The sequence below is a fragment of the Suncus etruscus genome, chromosome 18, assembly GCF_024139225.1.
Source record: "Suncus etruscus isolate mSunEtr1 chromosome 18, mSunEtr1.pri.cur, whole genome shotgun sequence".
Lineage (NCBI taxonomy): Eukaryota > Metazoa > Chordata > Mammalia > Eulipotyphla > Soricidae > Suncus > Suncus etruscus.
Window position 1 is genome coordinate 40,285,782 of NC_064865.1, and position 17,713 is coordinate 40,303,494.

General features: G+C 50.9%; 1 protein-coding gene across 1 annotated transcript; it reads left to right on the forward strand.

The window, feature by feature from the left end:
• Positions 1–682: 682 nt before the first annotated feature.
• MAPK13 (mitogen-activated protein kinase 13) lies at positions 683–12,383 on the forward strand. The gene is made up of 12 exons (XM_049765307.1): positions 683–801; positions 1,303–1,432; positions 3,613–3,671; positions 8,645–8,753; positions 8,942–8,971; positions 9,068–9,115; positions 9,259–9,373; positions 9,476–9,547; positions 10,684–10,763; positions 11,345–11,423; positions 11,863–12,039; positions 12,182–12,383. The coding sequence occupies exons 1-12, from the start codon at positions 683–685 to the stop codon at positions 12,259–12,261; spliced, it is 1,098 nt and encodes a 365-aa protein (XP_049621264.1). The 3' UTR covers positions 12,262–12,383.
• The last annotated feature ends 5,330 nt before the right edge of the window (positions 12,384–17,713 follow it).

Consider the following 17,713-nt stretch of genomic DNA (forward strand, 5'->3'; position numbering starts at 1 on the left):
ATAGACGCACAGACACACAGAAACACACAGACAGACAAATAGACACACATACAGAACACGCATAGAGAGACACAGAGACACACATTGACAGACATACAGACAGAGACACACAGAGACACACAGACACACAGAGACAATATAGACACACACACAAACACACACACACAGAGACACAGAGACATATATTGACAGACACACAGACACACAAAAACACACAGAGACACATAGACAGACACACAGACACATAGACACACAGATACACAAAAACACACACAGAGACACAGACAGACATACAGAGACACACAGAGACATATATTGACAGACCTATAGACACACAAAAACACACAGACACACAGAGACACATATAGACAGACACACAGACAGACACAGACAGACAGACACACACACACACACAACACACGCAATTCGGGCCCGGCGGGTCCCCCGAGACGTGCTCGCGGCCTCCTTCCCCGCGGGGGCGTCCGGGCCGGGCGGGCTCACCTGGGCGCGGCGGGCCGGTGCAGGTGCGGCGCGTCGGGTCCGTCCGACTCCGCCCCGGGGAGGAGCGGCGGGGCGCGGGGCGGGCGCGGGTCCGGGGCGCCCCGGAGGAGCCCGCGCGCGGCCCGCGAGCCGTGGAGCGCGACCTGCGACCCGCACCGCCACGCTGGGGCCCGGGATCGGGATGAGCTTCGTGCGGAGAAGGGGCTTCTACAAGCAGGACGTGCACAAGACGGCCTGGGAGCTCCCCAAGACCTACGTGTCCCCCACGCACGTCGGCAGCGGGGCCTATGGCGCCGTGTGGTGAGACCCCGGGGCTGGCACCGCCATCGGGGGGACCTCGAGCTGCCCAGGGGACGCCCCAAGCGTGTCCCAACTGGAGAAGGGGTGCAGGGCCTGGCCCCGGGACCAGCCGGCCTGGGCCGCACCAGCCTCCTCTGTATGTCTTTCTCCTTTTGGGGGGCCCTTTGGGGCTGCCTTGGGACCGCTTCTGCTTGCCCAGGACTAGGGCATAACCAGAGGAGCTGACCCCAGGAGTCCCCCATTAGGGTCACTCAGCTGCCCTGGACCCCGAAGGAGAAATGACAGCCGGTGGCACGAATGAGATGCCCGTGCCTGCTTGTCCCCTTCTGGGCTGGTGGTGTCTGCTCCCTACATTACGCATCCTGGTGGTGGAGAGGGGGCGAATCTTCTCTTCCCAGGCCAGCCTGAAGGAGTTGAGGGGTGCCTGGCCCTTGGTGGTAGTGGTTGGTAGTGGGGGGTGGTGGGCAATGCTGGGGTGCGCTGACCCACCGGTGTCCACAGCTCGGCCATCGACAAGCGGTCTGGGGAGAAGGTGGCGATCAAGAAACTCAGCCGGCCCTTCCAGTGTGAGATCTTTGCCAGGCGTGCCTACCGGGAGTTGCTGCTGTTGAAACATATGCAGCATGAAAATGTAGGTTGAGGGGTGCAGCTAAGGGAAATAGGGGAGGTGGGGGACACACAGCTCAGTGCCGGTCAGAATCTCTCTCCTGTTTCCCCACCCTCGGCCCACACTTTATTATGAAAAATGGAGGTGCCTGGAGGGCGGGCACTCAGTGCCAGAGTTCACCCCTTCTTGTTTCTGGGATTGATCATCAGTTCTTGGATTCCTTCCCCCTCACCCCCACCCCCAGAGTCAGAGCTTGGTTTGAATTTGGGCCCCTTGAAAAGCTCAAGTGTCCATGCCTGCCCTGGATGGAATCCCAGGTGTTTGGCATTCTGCTCAAGTCCTAGGATGAATTTTATGGGCATCCTGGCAAGGTGGCAGAAGCAGCTCTGAGAGGTTGCAAACTGACCTCTGGACTGTTAGAAGACACCAAGCCCAGAGGCAGTTTGCCAGTTGTTGTAGAACTTAGAGGCCCTGGATCATGCTGAATGTTGTTTGAACATGATACTGATCTAAGGAGAGATATCTAAGGAGAGATATTTCCTGAGCCCTTCTTCTTTTTGTTGTTTTTGGGCCACACCTGGTGACGCTCAGGAGTTACTCCTGGCTATGTGCTCAAAATCGCTCCTGGCTTGGGGGACCATATGGGACTCCGGGGGATTGAACCTAGGTCTGTCCTAGGTTAGCACGTGCAAGGCAGACCCCCTGCTTCTTGCGCCACTGCTGTGGCTCCCTTAGCCCTTCTTGACGCTGTCCTAAGAGCTTGGTATACGCCAGTTCAATCCCCACAGTGGCACACAAGGCTTAGTAGCATTTCCCCCTGCACAGATTGAGGGGAAAGTGAGCTTCAGACTCAGAATATGGGAGGCGGGGGGTTGAGTAGGCAGCCTGGCTCCTGGGTAGATGCAGGACCCTGGGAAGTCCTGTCTAATGGAACAACCCAAGGAAAAGCTTCCCAGCACAAAGCATGCCAAGGAATCTTTGTTGTGGGGAGCCTGAATTGGAAGGTCAAGATTTAAAATAACGGGGGCCGGGCGGTGGCGCTAAAGGTAAGGTGCCTGCCTTACCTGCGCTACCCTAGGACGGACCATGGTTCGATCCCCCGGCGTCCCATATGGTCCCCCAAGCCAGGAGCGACTTCTGAGCGCATAGCCAGGAGTAACCCCTGAGCGTCACCGGGTATGGCCCAAAAACCAAAAAAAAAAAAAAAAAGATTTAAAATAACGGGGCCGGCGAGGTGGCGTTAGAGGTAAGGTGTCTGCCTTGCAAGCGCTAGCCAAGTAAGGACCGAGTTTCGATCCCCGGGCGTCCCATATGGTCCCCCCAAGTCAGGGGCAATTTCTGAGCGCTTAGCCAGAAGTAACCCCTGAGCATCAAACGGGTGCGGCCCGAAAAAAAAAAAAGATTTAAAATAACAATTTAGGTTGCCAAAGAGGAAGTAAATATCATTCCTCTGGTCTATACCCAACCACTGCATTATGGTCCCTTGACTGTGCTCTGAGCATCAAAACTAAAACCAGGAAAAAATGATCTTAAAATGTATGTATTTTGGGGCCAGAGCACAGAGGTAGGGCGTTTGCCTTGCATGTGGCTGACCTGGGTTCTAACTCCAGCATCCCATATGGTCCCCCAAGCCTGCCAGGAGCAATTTCTGAGCACAGAGCCAGAAGTAACCTCTGAGCGCTTCCGGGTATAGTCCCCTATCCCCAAAGTATGTATTTTAAGTCCTCTGTTAACCCTTCAGCTTTCAGCTGAACCCAAGGCCTTCAGCTAGGGCTACTTAGGCCCTATACTTGGAAGTCAGCCCTGAGCGGGCAAGAAGCAATAGTGGGGGACTAGGTGAAGCATTCTCAGCTGCTTGGCCAGACACTTCCACTTCCCCATCCCACACAATCCCTGCTTGCACAGAGAGTGGGTTCATGCTGCTGCCTCTGAATACCAGATTTGGGGGGGAGGCAGTGAACTCGGGGGTGAAGCAAGCAGACAGGTTAAAGGTTCCCCTGCCATTGAGTTCTTGGGATGAAAAAAAAGGAACATCCCTGGGTTCTTGGAATTTGAAGATGTCCCCCTAAATGGTGGTGGCTTTACCACCAGTTCTGAAAGGTCCCTCTGGAAAAGGGGTTCCCTTCACTACTCCCAAGAAGCCTGCTGGGGTCGGTGTGTTGGGGCTGAGCCAGTGCTTAGACCCTCGCTGCCCCTTCTTCCAGGTCATCGGGCTCCTCGATGTCTTCACGCCAGCCTCCTCCCTGCGCAGCTTCCAGGACTTGTGAGTTGAACCGCACTGGGGTCCCTCGGATTCAATAACATTTATAGTGTAATCATACTTGGTTAGATTGATTTCTGCGTGGGGGCCCTTTAACAAAGGGAAGGGCTTATTTACTTTTAAAATTCTAACTATGGGCCCGAGTGATAGCATAGTGGTAGGGCATTTGCTTTGCATGTGGCCGACCAGATATGAACCCAGGTTTGATTCCCGGCATCCCATATAGTCCCCTGAGCCTGCTAGAAACGATTTCTAAGTGCTGAGCCAGGAGTAACCCCTGAGTGTCATTGGATGGGACCACAAAACGAAAAAACAAAATAAAATAAAGTAAAATTTGAACTTAACTTTGCCAAATATATATGTTATAATACTGATGCTTAAGGAACTAGTTGCTTTTAGAAGAGAAGAAAGGTTCCCAGACATTCTTCCTTTGGTTTTGTAGAAATTGATCCTTGGATGACAGTTGTCACCGCAATTTTTTCAGTCCTTGACATTTTTTATTTTCAGTAGATTTTAACTGAAATAAATGTGTTCGTGAGTTTGTGTGCATGTGTGTTGGTGGTGGTGGTGGTGGTGGTGTGTGTGTGTGTGTGCGTGTGTGTGTGTCTGTGTGTGTGTCTGTGTGTGTGTGTGTCTGTGTGTGTGAGCTCACATAGGCTATGTGGTGACTGCCTGTACAGTGTCGCTGTTGAAGTCTTTATTGTGCTGGGCACAATATAAAATTTCCACCGAATGTGCTTATAGTCAAAGAAGTTGGTGCATAGTTGGACTGATGTTTCTGGATTGACTTTATGTATATATTTTTCTTCTTGGTTTTGGATTCATATATTTGTGCTATTTCTTGCTCCCTTTTGCCACTGGAGTAACAGAAGAAGGTGCCAGTTCCCTCAATTCAGGGTATGAGGAGAAGGCTCAGCCCTAGAACATATGCTTTTCCTGTGAGCCTGGGGCTTGATTACCAGCACACAAACAAGCAAGGGGCCAGAGTGATAGTATAGCGGGCAGCGTGGTTACCTTGCATGCAGCTGACCTGAGTTCAACCCCTGTTATCCCTTATGGTTTCCCAAGCACTCAGGAGAGCCAGGAGTGATCCCTGAGCATTGCTGGGTATAGCCTGAAAAAGAAAACAAACAAACAAACAAACAAAACTAAGTGATCAGGTTCTGTCTTTGGGTAGAGAGTCTTCCTGCTTTGGGTGACTAGGTTAGGATTCTCTTGGAAAGATTCTTTCAACCAAGTGTGGGAAGAAAAACAAGGGTGAAGAAGTGGGAGGGGCTTTGTGGGGTTCTAAACTGCTTTGCATAGCACCTGGTGACTTAATTAGCAGCACGTAGAGGGCTGGAACCACCACTGCCCTGACTTCTTACTAGTGCAGGACTGGATGTTGCAGGCTCTTTCTAGCATGAAAGGGGACTGGAAACCTGGGCAACCTCTAACTGATGGGCTCTTTGATAAACACCAGAACTTCAAGAACCAGGACTTGAAGTTGTCAAAGACTCAGCTCTCAAGGGAAGCATGTGGTCTGGGGTTCCCCTATAACCTACTTCAGATGCAACCAAAGTTGAGGCTGAAGTGATAATGGCAGTAGGGTGTTTGCCTTGCACGAAGCCGATTCAGGACTGGCCTGGATTCGATTCCAGGCATCCCATATGGTCCGCCAAGTCTGCCAGGAGTGATTTCTGAGTGCAGAACCAAGAGTACCCCTGGGCACTGCTGGATGTGGCCCCAAAACAAAACAAAACAAAACAAGCAACCAAGGTCTCTTTTGCTAGTACTTTTGTTTCAGTTTAATTCAATCATTTTGAATGCACCTCTGCTTGTAAAGACAGCTGCAGCCTGAGCCAGTGGGCTTTGAAGCAGACAGCACCTCTGGAAGGAAGGAGACTGTAGTTTTGATTTTGAATATTCGCAGAAGTGTAATCTATGGTGGTCTGGCAAAGGGCTGGCAGCATCCCAGGTAGACAGACAGTCTGGGCTTAGGTCTCTTGGGTCCCCCTGTGACATAGGACTGTTTGGGGGGGCCGGAGGGATAGCATGGAGGTATGGTGTTTGCCTTGCATGCAGAAAGACAGCAGTTCAAATCCCAGCATCCCATATGGTCCTCTACTTGCCAGGAGCAATTTCTGAGCATAGAGCCAGGAGTAACCCTGAGCGCTGCAGGCTGTGACACCCCCCCAAAAAAAAAACAATCAATCAATCAATCAATCAGTCAATAAATAAAGGACTGTTTGGGCACCTTGAGAAGGTTGATGTAGCAGGTGGAGGCTGGTGTGGCCTAGCTGAGCATCAAGCCTTATTCATAGCCCACCTGGCTGCTACGGGAGCTTTGCACAGAGATGATGTTGGGTCAGGTCAGATTTGGGGGGTCAGCAGGAGGCAGGAGAAATCAGAGAGGGAGGAGCCAGAGTGTGGTAACAGGGACTCATATCTGGATCCACATAAAGTAGTAGGGATAGGAAGGGATTTTGAGAGCCGACTTAAAAAAAAGTTTATGCCCCATTTTTTGAGAGTGGGGGAGCTGTTTAGCCACACGTGGCAGTACTCAGGGACTCTCCCTGGCTCTCTGCTTAGGCATCTCTCCTAGTGGTGCTCAGGAATTTAACCCCTATACTGTCTCTCTTAGCTCCTTCTCTTCTACAGTAACTCTCTGGAACACCTCAGGAGCCAACCTGAGGCCCTTGAGGTGGCAGCACGGGGCAGTGTGTGTGTGTGTGTGTGTGTGTGTGTGTGTGTGTGTGTGTGTGTGTGCAGAGATGATGGGGAGAGAGGACACACATTGGGAAGCTAGGTGAAAGAAGAATCTCTAAGGAGAACCAGAAGGAACCCCTTTTCAGACTATTCAAAGAGCTTCAAAGTATTCCAATCTTTTTTTATTTTCGGCCACATCTGGCTGTGTTCAGGATTTAATTCTGGCTCTGCACTCAGGGGCCACTCCTATGAGCTCATGGGTCTAGATAGGGTGCCAGGGGATCAAACCCAGGTCAGCTGTGTGCAAGGCAAGTGCCCTACCTGCTACCCTTTGGACCCAAGAATTAGTGTATTCTTTAATTAGCTGTTGCCAATAAATCTAGACCTCACTTGGCAAGACAAGCTGAGGCTAGGGATGTGGATTTGGATAATCCTTCTGCCCCATATAAAACCCAAATCCTGGTAGGAATAATCCAGTACCCTTGAGACATCAAAGTTCGAGGGGAGATCCTTAGAAGGAACTGACCAAGGAGCCGGAGAGATAGCATGGAGGTAAGATGTTTGCCTTTTATGCAGAAGGTCATTGGTTCGAATCCCGGCATCCCATATGGTCCCCCGAGCCTGCCAGGAGCAATTTCTGAGCATGGAGCCAAGAGTAACACCTGAGTGCTGCCAGGTGTGACCCAAAAAACAACCCCCCCCCCAAAAAAAAAAAAACAAGAAGAAGGGACTGACCAAGAACCCAGAGAATCTGATTAGAAGGGGGTGTGGCTGACCCTTGAGCATTTGACTTTGCAGAAAGTCAAACATAAGGGGACACGGGTTTATTTTGTCACCACTGGCATGTTCGATCTGTGCCGTTTCAGTGGGGGACCTGGGAGCTTTCTAGAGATTTTGTGGGGACACAAGATGGGGAGAATGGAGACTTTCTTGCAGAAGGGAGGGCCCAGGAAACTTGGTCTTAGACAGACAGACTCTAGTATTTCCACCAGGAAGAAAGCATCAGGAGCCTTGTCGGTGAAGGACAAAAATGAGCAGAGGACAGTGCTGGGAGTGTGGTCAAGCAGAAGGAGCTGCTCCCTTGTCACAGATCGACAGCCCTGGCGTCCCGAGTCCCCTTTCATAGTGCTCCTTTTTCATTTTTCCCTTACAAATATTTTTGTTTGGTTTTTGGATTTGGGAGACCACCCCAAAAGCAAAAAATCAGGAAGTGGTGTTACTGAGTGAGCAGTACCAGACCTAGTGCCAGGGTTCAACTGGGATTGACTGTGGGCAAGGCAAGTGCCTTAGCCACTGCTCTCTCTGCTGCTTTTTTTTTTTTTTTGTGGTTTTTGGGTCACATCCGGCAGTGCTCAGGGGTTACTCCTGGCTCCATGCTCAGAAATTGCTCCTGGCAGGCACGGGGGACCATATGGGGCGCCGGGATTCAAACTGATGACCTTCTGCATGAAAGGCAAACGCCTTACCTCCATGCTATCTCTCCGGCCCCTCTCTCTGCTGCTTAACACTCCTCTTCAGTTCTTGATTGTTTTCTCCTCCGAATTGGGGTGCTTTTTTGTTTTGCTTTTTGATTTTTGGGCCATACCCGGTGATGCTCAGGGGTTACTCCTGGCTATGTGTTCAGAAATCACTTTTGGCTCAGAGGACCATATGGGGCGCCAGGGTTTCAACCTAGGTTCATCCTGGGTCAGCCGTGTGCAAGGCAAACACCCTACCACTGTGCTATCTCTCTGGCCCCCAGAATTGGGGTATTTTACTCCCTGACTAAGCTCCATTTTGCTGATCTCTCCTCGTTTTGCAATCCCATAATGACCCAGCTTCCTGCCTCTTCCTCTTCCCACCCTGCTGGAAGTCATTCCTTCATTTCCTTCTTGGAAACAGCCCTGTTTTGTGGTTCACCCAGCCGTCTCCGCTGGGCATGACCCCTGAAGGGAGCAAATATTTGAAGAGAGGCAGAGAAGGAAGTCCTGGCCTGCATTTCTCATTCACACAAGGGCCCTCCATGGGCCTTGTAAAAGGGTGAGGAGGCAGGATCCTGCTACTCACTGGGCTTTCCTGGATATGCTCCAGTAGAAACATGCATTACTCTGAACTGGGGCAGCCATGGACAGGCTAAGAGCCAAGAGGCTCGTTTGGGGCCTCTGTATGGGGCGGGTGGATCCTTCTTGCAGGCTGGCATTCATCCCAAAGATTCCTGCTGTGTCACACCCCTTGTTCTGCACCCCTCTTGACTCAGACCTGCTGTGGGTGGGTCCGGGGATGTGCCTACAAGCCCATATGCCTTGCAGCTACCTGGTGATGCCCTTCATGCAGACGGACCTGCAGAAGCTCATGGGCATGGAGTTCAGTGAGGATAAAGTCCAATACCTGGTGTATCAGATGCTCAAAGGGCTTAAGGTGGGTTTAGGTCCTACAGGTCAGTGGTGGAAAGAGGGTGCTCCCTGGGGGAAGGTGATAATCTCCCAAGCTTGGTATTCTGAGCTGGGGGAGAGTAAGCCTCAAGAACCAGGAATGCCCAATGGGATGGGAGTAGGAGGTGGGTAGAACAGGGGCGCTGCATTCATTTTTCTGTCTTCCCCACCCAGTACATCCATTCGGCAGGGGTCATCCATAGGGTGAGTACCCACTGTGGGGGAATGGTCGGGCTGGGCTGGACTGGGGTGTGTTGGGGTGCAGCCTGGCAAGCTAGGGACCTCTTTCCCCTTCTGCAGGACCTGAAACCAGGCAACCTGGCTGTGAATGAGGACTGTGAGCTAAAGGTGAGTGGGCTGCAGGCGGGGCTGGCTTAGGATACAAGTGAATGAGGGTAGCCTTTTCCTTCAGGACCATCCTCCCCCCGAAGCAGCCCCAGGAGTCACCCCTCCTCAGCGGGCTCCTTTTCCCAATGTCCCCTGAGTCATAGATCTTGGATTTTGGGCTGGCGCGGCATGCAGATGCAGAGATGACCGGCTATGTTGTGACCCGTTGGTACCGTGCCCCGGAAGTGATCCTCAGCTGGATGCACTACAACCAGACGGGTCAGTGCTCAGGCCTGTCGGGGGGCCTGGGGCTTCCTCCCCACTTAGCTCGGTCATTGTCCTGTCCTGACCAGATGATACATCCCTCCCTTCCCTCTGCAGTGGACATCTGGTCTGTGGGCTGTATCATGGCAGAGATGCTGACAGGCAAGACACTCTTCAAAGGCAAAGACTGTATCCTTGCCAAGGCCAAGGTTTGTTCTGGGCAATTGGTTACTTCAATCTCTCTGTCTCTATCTATCTATCTATCTATCTATCTATCTATCTATCTATCTATCTATCTATCTATCTATCTAGGCAATTGGTTACTTCAATCTCTTTGTCTCTCTCTGTCTCTCTCTCTGTCTCTGTCTCTCTCTGTCTCTGTCTCTCTCTGTCTCTATCTATCTATCATCTATCTATCTATCTATCTATCTATCTATCTATCTATCTATCTATCTACCTACCTACCTACCTACCTACCTACCTACCTCTCTCTCTCTCTCTCTCTCTCTCTCTCTCTCTCTCTCTCTCTCTCTCTCTCTCTCTCCCTTCTGGAACTACCCCTCCTCTTCTGGGTTTCCTCCCACACCCCACTTTGCTCAGAGATCTGGGTATACCATGCATCAAAATCAGGGTCTTCTTGAATCACATTCAACGCTCCCTTTTTTATTTGGGGGCCAACCAAGTGGTGCTTAGGGCTTAATTCCTGCCTCTGCACTCAAGGATCACTCCTGGCAGGACTCAGGAACCTTACATAGTGCTGAGGATTCAACCCAGTTGGCCAAAGCTAGCACACTCCCCACTGTCCTATCACTCTGACTGGACTCTCTCTTACCGAGACTATGAAACATGTTCAGTGTTGAACTCGGGAGCTGTGAGAACTGTGTCTGTCTGTGGGTCCATCAGGAGACACTGCCCCCTGTGTGCCAGCTGGTGTCAGTGGAAGATTGGGGGGTGGCAAGAGCTCAGCACGCAGGAACCCCAGGTTCTACCCCTGGCACCTCATGTTATCCAAGCACTGCTGGGAACTCCCTCTCCCTGAGCACAGGGCTGAGGGCTGATGGGTGTGGGCCCAAAGGACAGAGAGGAGAAATGGGGTTGCTGCTGTTGAATGAAGATGAGGAATGAGGCTGGGAAGTCAGTTCACATGGAGCATGTTGGGGGACCCCAGATCTGGCCTTGCAAGTGGGGAAACCTTGCAAAGACCTGAGTTCTGAAGGGCCCCCCTTCTGGAAGGGGGTCTCTAGGCACAGGTGAGAGTCAGAGGGGTGTCGGGTGGCAGCCTGGGACCCCCGCAGTGAGTGAGCCCAGCCTTAACTCAAGACCAGATCTGGACCAGCTGTCGCAGATCCTCAAGGTGACCGGGGTTCCAGGCCCAGAGTTTGTACAGAAGTTGAATGACAAGGCGGTGAGTGGCCCAGAGCTTTGGGAAGGGGCTCTTGGCTGTGTGCCCCACTGATGAGAGGGGTCTGGCTGGGAGGGGAGGTTTCACCTCACCTTCCCTTGGTCCCACGTTTTTTTTTTGTTTGTTTTTGAGTCACACCCGGAAGCGCTCAGGGGTTCCTCCTGGCTCTGAGCTCAGAAATCACTCCTGCTACCAGGAGCTTGGGGGACCATATGGGATGCCAGGAATCGAACCAGGGTCTGTCCTGTGTTGGCCATGTGCACGGCAAAGGCCCTATCACTGTGCTATCTCTCCAGCTCCCCTTTGTCCCAATTTGACTCTGACCTGGGTCTTCACAGTGTTTCCCCAGGCAGGGGAGGGACTGGAATCCAGGGCTGCAGTCGGGGAAGTGCTCTTTAGAAAGTAAATTTCCAAGGAGTGCTGAGTCTTTTATTTATTTATTTTTCCTGAAAAGAAGGCTTAAGCCAAATATATCTGGGACCCTTCACTTTAACTGGTCCTTTTCTGGAATCCCGAAGTAACCCGGACTTGTGTAGGGTGGGACAGTTGGTCTGGGATTCACTCACTCACTGTCTGTCTGCTAGGCCAAATCCTACATACAGTCCCTGCCTCAGAGCCCCAAGAAGGACTTTTCTCAGCTCTTCCCACAGGCCAGCCCCCAGGGTGAGTCTCAGACTGGGCCTGTGTGTCTGGAGAGCCTGGAGAGGGAGAATGGGGGTGTTATTCTACAGAAAGAGGGGCTCTCCAGAGGAAGGGGTACTTTTCCAGGTAGAGGGAGAGCTCCCAAGGAGAGGGAGTGCTTTCCTGAGAAATGGGGTGAGCTTATGAGAGAAGGTACTCCTAAAGGTTTACTGCCCTGGGGAGAAGAGGGTGCTCATTTGGGAAAGGGGTGCTCTCTAGGGGAGGGTGGTACTCTTTCAGTGAAGAGGGAAGGAATGCTCCCAAGGGAATGGGATGCTCTCCAAGGAAGGGGTGTTTATTCTGGGGGAGGGGTGATCCCTAAGAAAAGGTTGCTCATCTGGGAAGATGGTGCTCCCCAAGAGAAGGTGGTGCTCCCCAGGGGACGGCAGAAGGGGTGCATTTTCATGCATTTTCAATGCAGCCAGGGACCTGCTGGACAAGATCTTGGAGTTGGATGTGGACAAACGCCTGACGGCCTCGCAAGCCCTCGCCCACCCATTCTTCGAGCCCTTCCGGGACCCCGAGGAGGAGACTGTGGCCCTGCAGCCCTTTGATGACTCCCTGGAGCATGAGAAACTCACCGTGGATGAATGGAAGCGTAAGTTGAAATCTGGGCTCCCCACCCTGCACCTGCCCACAAGCCCCTCATGCCCACTGCGGGCTCCTACTCCCTCCACCTTCCTGCCTCCCACTGTCTTGGGGGTGTCTTTCTCACCTTCTCTCTGCCCCTATACCCACAGAACACATATATAAGGAAATCACAAACTTCAGCCCTATTGCCCGGAAGGACTCACGGCGCCGGAGTGGCTTGAAGCTGTAATGACCTACCAGCCAGGTTCTGGGACGAGCAGACATATGGCCTCGGCCTGCACTGCCTGGGACCAGAATTTATTGGTCCTGACCAAAGTTCCTGCTTTTCTGGTAGAAAAGCTCTTCACAAGACTCCTGGGGGCTGCCTGGAGAAGAGTGGGTACCACAGCACCCCATTAAAGCTCCTTCTGGAGAGTTATGTGTGTGGGTCATTTTCTTCGCCCTGAGAGGGTATGCTGAGCTGATACATGGATTTATTTGCACCCATCCAAAGTCGCAACAGGACTGCAACCTTTCATGGTTCTAAAATATACTCAGAGGGGCTGGCAAGGTAGTACAGTGGGTAGGATCCTTGCACACGGCTGACCTAGGTTCACTTTTCAGCATTGCAATTGCTTCCTGATCATAGCCAGGAGTGATCCCCAAGCACCAACGCGTGTGGCCCCCAGAATACAGCCAAAGTGGAATGTGCTCTGGTTCTGAGGTATCAGGCTTAGGGTTAAAGGTGAGTGGGGAGGCTGAGTCCCAGGTGGTGGTGAATCCCAGCATTCCTGCTGCCTCTGTTGCTATGGGGGACTCCTCTTGTCCGTCATTGGCTCTTCGGGGCAGCTATTGCCGCCCTCCAGCCTCTGCTATTTTCATGGCTGGCTTCCATTGCTATCATGCCTCGCTCCCCTTTATGAAACATGATCCTTGACTTTGGGCCCACCCAACTCCACTGTGATCACATTTCCATCCCAAAGCATGACAGGTACAAAGACCATGTTTGTGGGTCAGGTCAGAGTGAGGTGCAGTCTTCATGCCTGCTTTTGGCTTTTGGGACCACATCTGGCAGTACTGAAGACTTCGACTCTACATTCATCACTTCTGGCAGAATTTGGGGTACCATATGGGGTGCCAGAGATAGAACCTGAATTATCCATATGTAAGCTGCCTAATCAGCTGTGCTATTTCTCCAGCCCCTAGGACAGTGCTTCTCAATTATTTTCTGTCATGCTCCCCTAGGAAGAAGAAAACATTTTTCGCACCCCCCATGTGACTGTAAATAGTATCTTTATTTTAAAAAAACCTTTAACCTGCAAAACAAAAATATATAAGATAACTTTATATATATATTATATATATATATTTATATATATGATAATATATAAGGTAACTTTATATATATTATATATATTATATACATATAAAATAATCTGAGCTGATTTTTTTAATCAGAGGTGATGTCTGCATGAATGGCTACAATGAGTACATTTTGCAATGCATGGCTTTACAGCAACCCTCAGCTCTAGAGACATAAAGAGACATAAACACAGGGCTTAGCTTGTTATGACAGTGTTTGCTGAGCTCAAACGCGCCCCCATTTATGGAGCCTCATGCCCTGCTCTGGGGGGCGCACCCCACTATTTGAGAAGCACTGCCCTAGGGAGATGCTAGGCGCTATGCTATCCATAGACACTATGCTATCCATCCCCTATGGGTTTTGATTTGTTTTTAGGCTTCCCCATGTGTGCTTAGGGCTGACTCCTGTCTGCACTCAGGAGTCCTTTCTGGCAGAGTTTGGGGAACCATCTGTGATGTTGGGTTGAACCCAGGTTCTAGTTCTTCCTGGCTTTTCTGCTCTCCAAGGACGTGCCTTTTTAGAAAGATTTGTTCAATCCATTCCTGACAGCCCTGGGAAGGGCTCCTTCCTGGTACCCATCTGCTCTGGAGTTGAACATGTTTGGCTTCTAAATTAAAGAGCTGCTAAGAGTTGCAGCTGATGAGATGTGGCATTCAGGTTATTTTGGGTGAGTGATAAGCAATCAGGATCTTAAACAACAGTAGGCTCGTGGATGGGAGCTGCAGAAGCAAATAGGCTCTTTTCAGGTTTGAGGGCCAACTGGTCTGATCCTTTCTCTTCTGGGGGAGTATGGCCCTGCAGAGCTTGTCTGAAGTGGGCTTCTCCTGGTATAGTAGACCAAATTCCTCTCCCAGGTGGGTAGGCAAATGGCCTGGCTCTGAAAGTCTCAGCCTTACCTGCTTCCTGAAGGCCAGGCTCACGTGAAGATTCCTGAGTTCAAGTTTATGGGGTTTCATGGGAGGAATAATGACTCCCCCCTTACCTTGATTAAAGTCCAGTGAATCTGATGGAGGTCAGTTCCTGTTCATCAAAACAGTTCAACAGTTTTGATATCATCCTTGTTCATCACCATCCCTATTCAATAGCTGCAACAACACCAGCACTGGCCAGTGACTTTGGCCTCAAAGGGAGCCCGACATAGCTCCACATTTCCTCCAGCTGTACAGATGCATAGACAGGGTTCAGAGCAGTGAAGCTACTTAAGAGCACTAGGTGCAGGAGTGTCCACAACGCGATGCCTGAGCAGATCTAAATTCATCTGCAGCTGCCTTCCAAGACACCTTACTACCCCCAGGAAAAACTCAACTTTGTGGAAGCAGAGCCTTGACCCCTCTCCTCCCTCCCACTTCCTTAGCTTGACCTGGCTAGTCTCCAGTGCTTCTAGAGGAAGCCTAGGAATGGGTGAAAAGCTCTGACAACTGGCATAAAAGTTTTGTTCAACAATGTCAAATCCAGGAATTGGAGAGATAGTACATTGGATAAGGCACACGCCTTGTATGTTTTTAAGGCACACGCCTTTCCCAGTTTTGCATGTGGTCCTCTGAGAGCTACTAATTCCAGACTGCAAGGAGCCTGTCCTCCATCCTTGTCCATTGAGAGCCTGCATTCATGGATGTCTGCCCAGTGGTCTGGTTGGATCTTTCTCAGGGTCCTCTGTAGTTCCACACTGGGGAGACCCTTCCCATTCATGCCTCTGAGCCTCCTTCTCGGAAGTCCTGTCCTACTGAAACATTCACAGCTTTGGGTCCCACCCTGCCCTGTGAACAGTGCCCAGTTCTGCCTCTTTCCCTTTGCCCACACTAAGCCCTTCTTAGGACAAAGATCTGTGAGTGAATGAGTGAGTGAGGGAACGAATGATGTCTTGGTGTTGTGGGTTATGCTCTCCCTGACGAGACCAGATGGAATTGGCCAGCAGGATGGAGTTGCTCCTCTTCTTCTTTGTTTGTTTGTTTTTTTTTTTTGGTTTTTGGTTTTTGGGTCACATACACCAGGGGTTACTCCTAGCTCTGTGCTCAGAAATTGCTCCTGGCAGGCTTAGGGGACTACGTGGGATGCCAGGATTTGAACCACCATCCGCCCTGGGTGTGCAAGGCAAATGCCCTACTGCTGTGCTATCTCTCCGACCCCTGGAATTGCTCTTCTAAAAGTTTTCGAGGCTCTTAGTTCCTTGGGGCTCTCCCCGCCCTCCCTCCTTCTCCTCCAGTCCCTTTCTTTCCCCTAAATGAAACCCTTCCCGTGGATTCAGCCCAGTGACCTCAGCCTGGAAGCTCTTCCAGATGGAGGTGGGGGGTGAAGGGGATCGTGGATCTAGACCTCACCCTAAGGACACCTGCCAAACAGAAGACAAGTCTGGGTTTGGGCTGTGCTTTGGGACATGTGGACTCAGCTTCCCTCACTTTTAGGGTCCCTGACAGCTCAGGGGAACCCAACTTTGGAGAGAAGTGTTGGACTTTCCCCTGTGGGGAAGCTTAGGAGGCAGTATGGGTGCTACGAGAGACCAACCCTCAGCACAGATCTGGGATGGCTGAAAGACCTCTTTTCACTGGGGGCAGCGGACAGAACCCTAAACTCCTACAGTGGATTCCCATGGTGGTCGTCAAAACCACACTGCCTAGTACATGCAGCAGGGGGCGCTCTGGGGAGGGTGGGGCTATACCCACCGGTGCTGACCTACATCAGGAGGCCAAGTGATTTGGGGGATCTGTCTTGGCACCTTGTTCGGGCCCTACATGTGCTTAACCTCTCAAGGTATCTCCACTGCCCCATGTGACAGGGATTCTTTGACATAGGCTGGTTACATCCCTCTCCTACCTTCACCCCCTTTTAAAGCAATCTACATGTTTGGTCAACTACCCAGGTTTCTCCTCCAAATCCCAAGGGATCATGAAGATTGTTTTCAGCTAAAGAAGTCAATTCTCTCTTAGGCTGAACCATTTCTTCAACCCCTGGGTTCCCCTTTCTTAGCTCTGGCACCAAATCTGTAGATTTGTGTAAACATTTCATCCCGCTGCGTAAAAACCTCTTGATGGCAGGACCAAGGTTTCATAGTCAGCATGGCTGTGTCTTTCCCTTTGAAGTCTCCATCTTGGTCCTGTATCCCTCAGGTTACAGGGTAGCTCTGAGATCTGCCATGTTTTCTGCAGGCTGAGAAGGAACAGAGCAGGGTTGAAAGCATAAATCCTACCCAGGAAGTAGCCTATAGAACTGAGCTTACACAGAAGGGGCCACTGGGGGGGGGGAGTGAGATGGGGACACTCTGGTGGGGTTGTGTGTGTGTGTGTGTATGTGTGACAGAATGTTGTGTGTAGAAAACCCTTTCATGGGGTCGGAGCCATAACACAGCAGTTGGGCGGTTGCCTTGCACATGGCTGACCCAGGATGAATCTGGGTTTGATCCCCGGCATCCCATATGGTCCCCGAGCCAGGAGCAATTTCTGAGCACAGAGCTAGGAGTAACCCCTGAGCACCGCCGGTATGACACAAAAAGAAAGGAAGAAAGAAAGGAAGAAAGGAAGGAAGAAGAAAGAAAGGAAGGAAGGAAGGAAGAAAGAAGAAAGAAAGGAAGGAAGGAAGAAGAAAGAAAGAAAGAAGAAAGAAAGAAAGAAAGAAAGAAAGAGAGAGAAAAAGAAAGAAAGAAAGAAAGGAAGGAAGAAAGAAAGAAAGAAGAAGAAGAAAGAAAGAGAAGGAAGGAGGAAGGAGAGAAGGGAGGAGGAGGGGGGGGGGAGGGAGGGAGGAAGGGAGGGAGGAAGGAAGGAAGGGAGGGAGGGAGGAAGGAAGGAAGGAAGGAAGGAAGGAAGGAAGGAAGGAAGGAAGGAAGGAAGGAAGGAAAAGAAAACCCTATCATGGGCAGTATTGTAAGTTGCAGCATCTCAAATTTAAAAATTGAAGGAAAAAAATAAGACAAGCACCAGCTTTACATTCAACGAGACTTGAATTTGAGCCAAGAGAGGAATTTTAACATTGACTGTGTGACAACAGGGGTCCTGGAACCAGCACTTGGAAGGTTCCCAGGGATTCCAGGAATGGAACCAGGGCCATGCAGCCTCATATCTGTTCTATCTTCCCTGACTTTTCACAGTCATTTTAAAAATAATTTTTTTATTGAGTCGCTGTTGAGATACAGAGTTAAAAACGTTGTTGATAGATAGTTGAGTTTGGGTCATACAATGTTCTAACACCCATTCCTTCATAGGGGTTCATTTCTGCTACCAGTGTTCCCAATTTCCACTCCTCATCCCCACTCCATGCATCCCACCTGCCTCTATGGCAAATACTGCTCTCTACTTTTCTGTCTCTCTCTCTGTCTCTTTTCTGTCTTCAGGCAGGCTTCCTTCTCCCG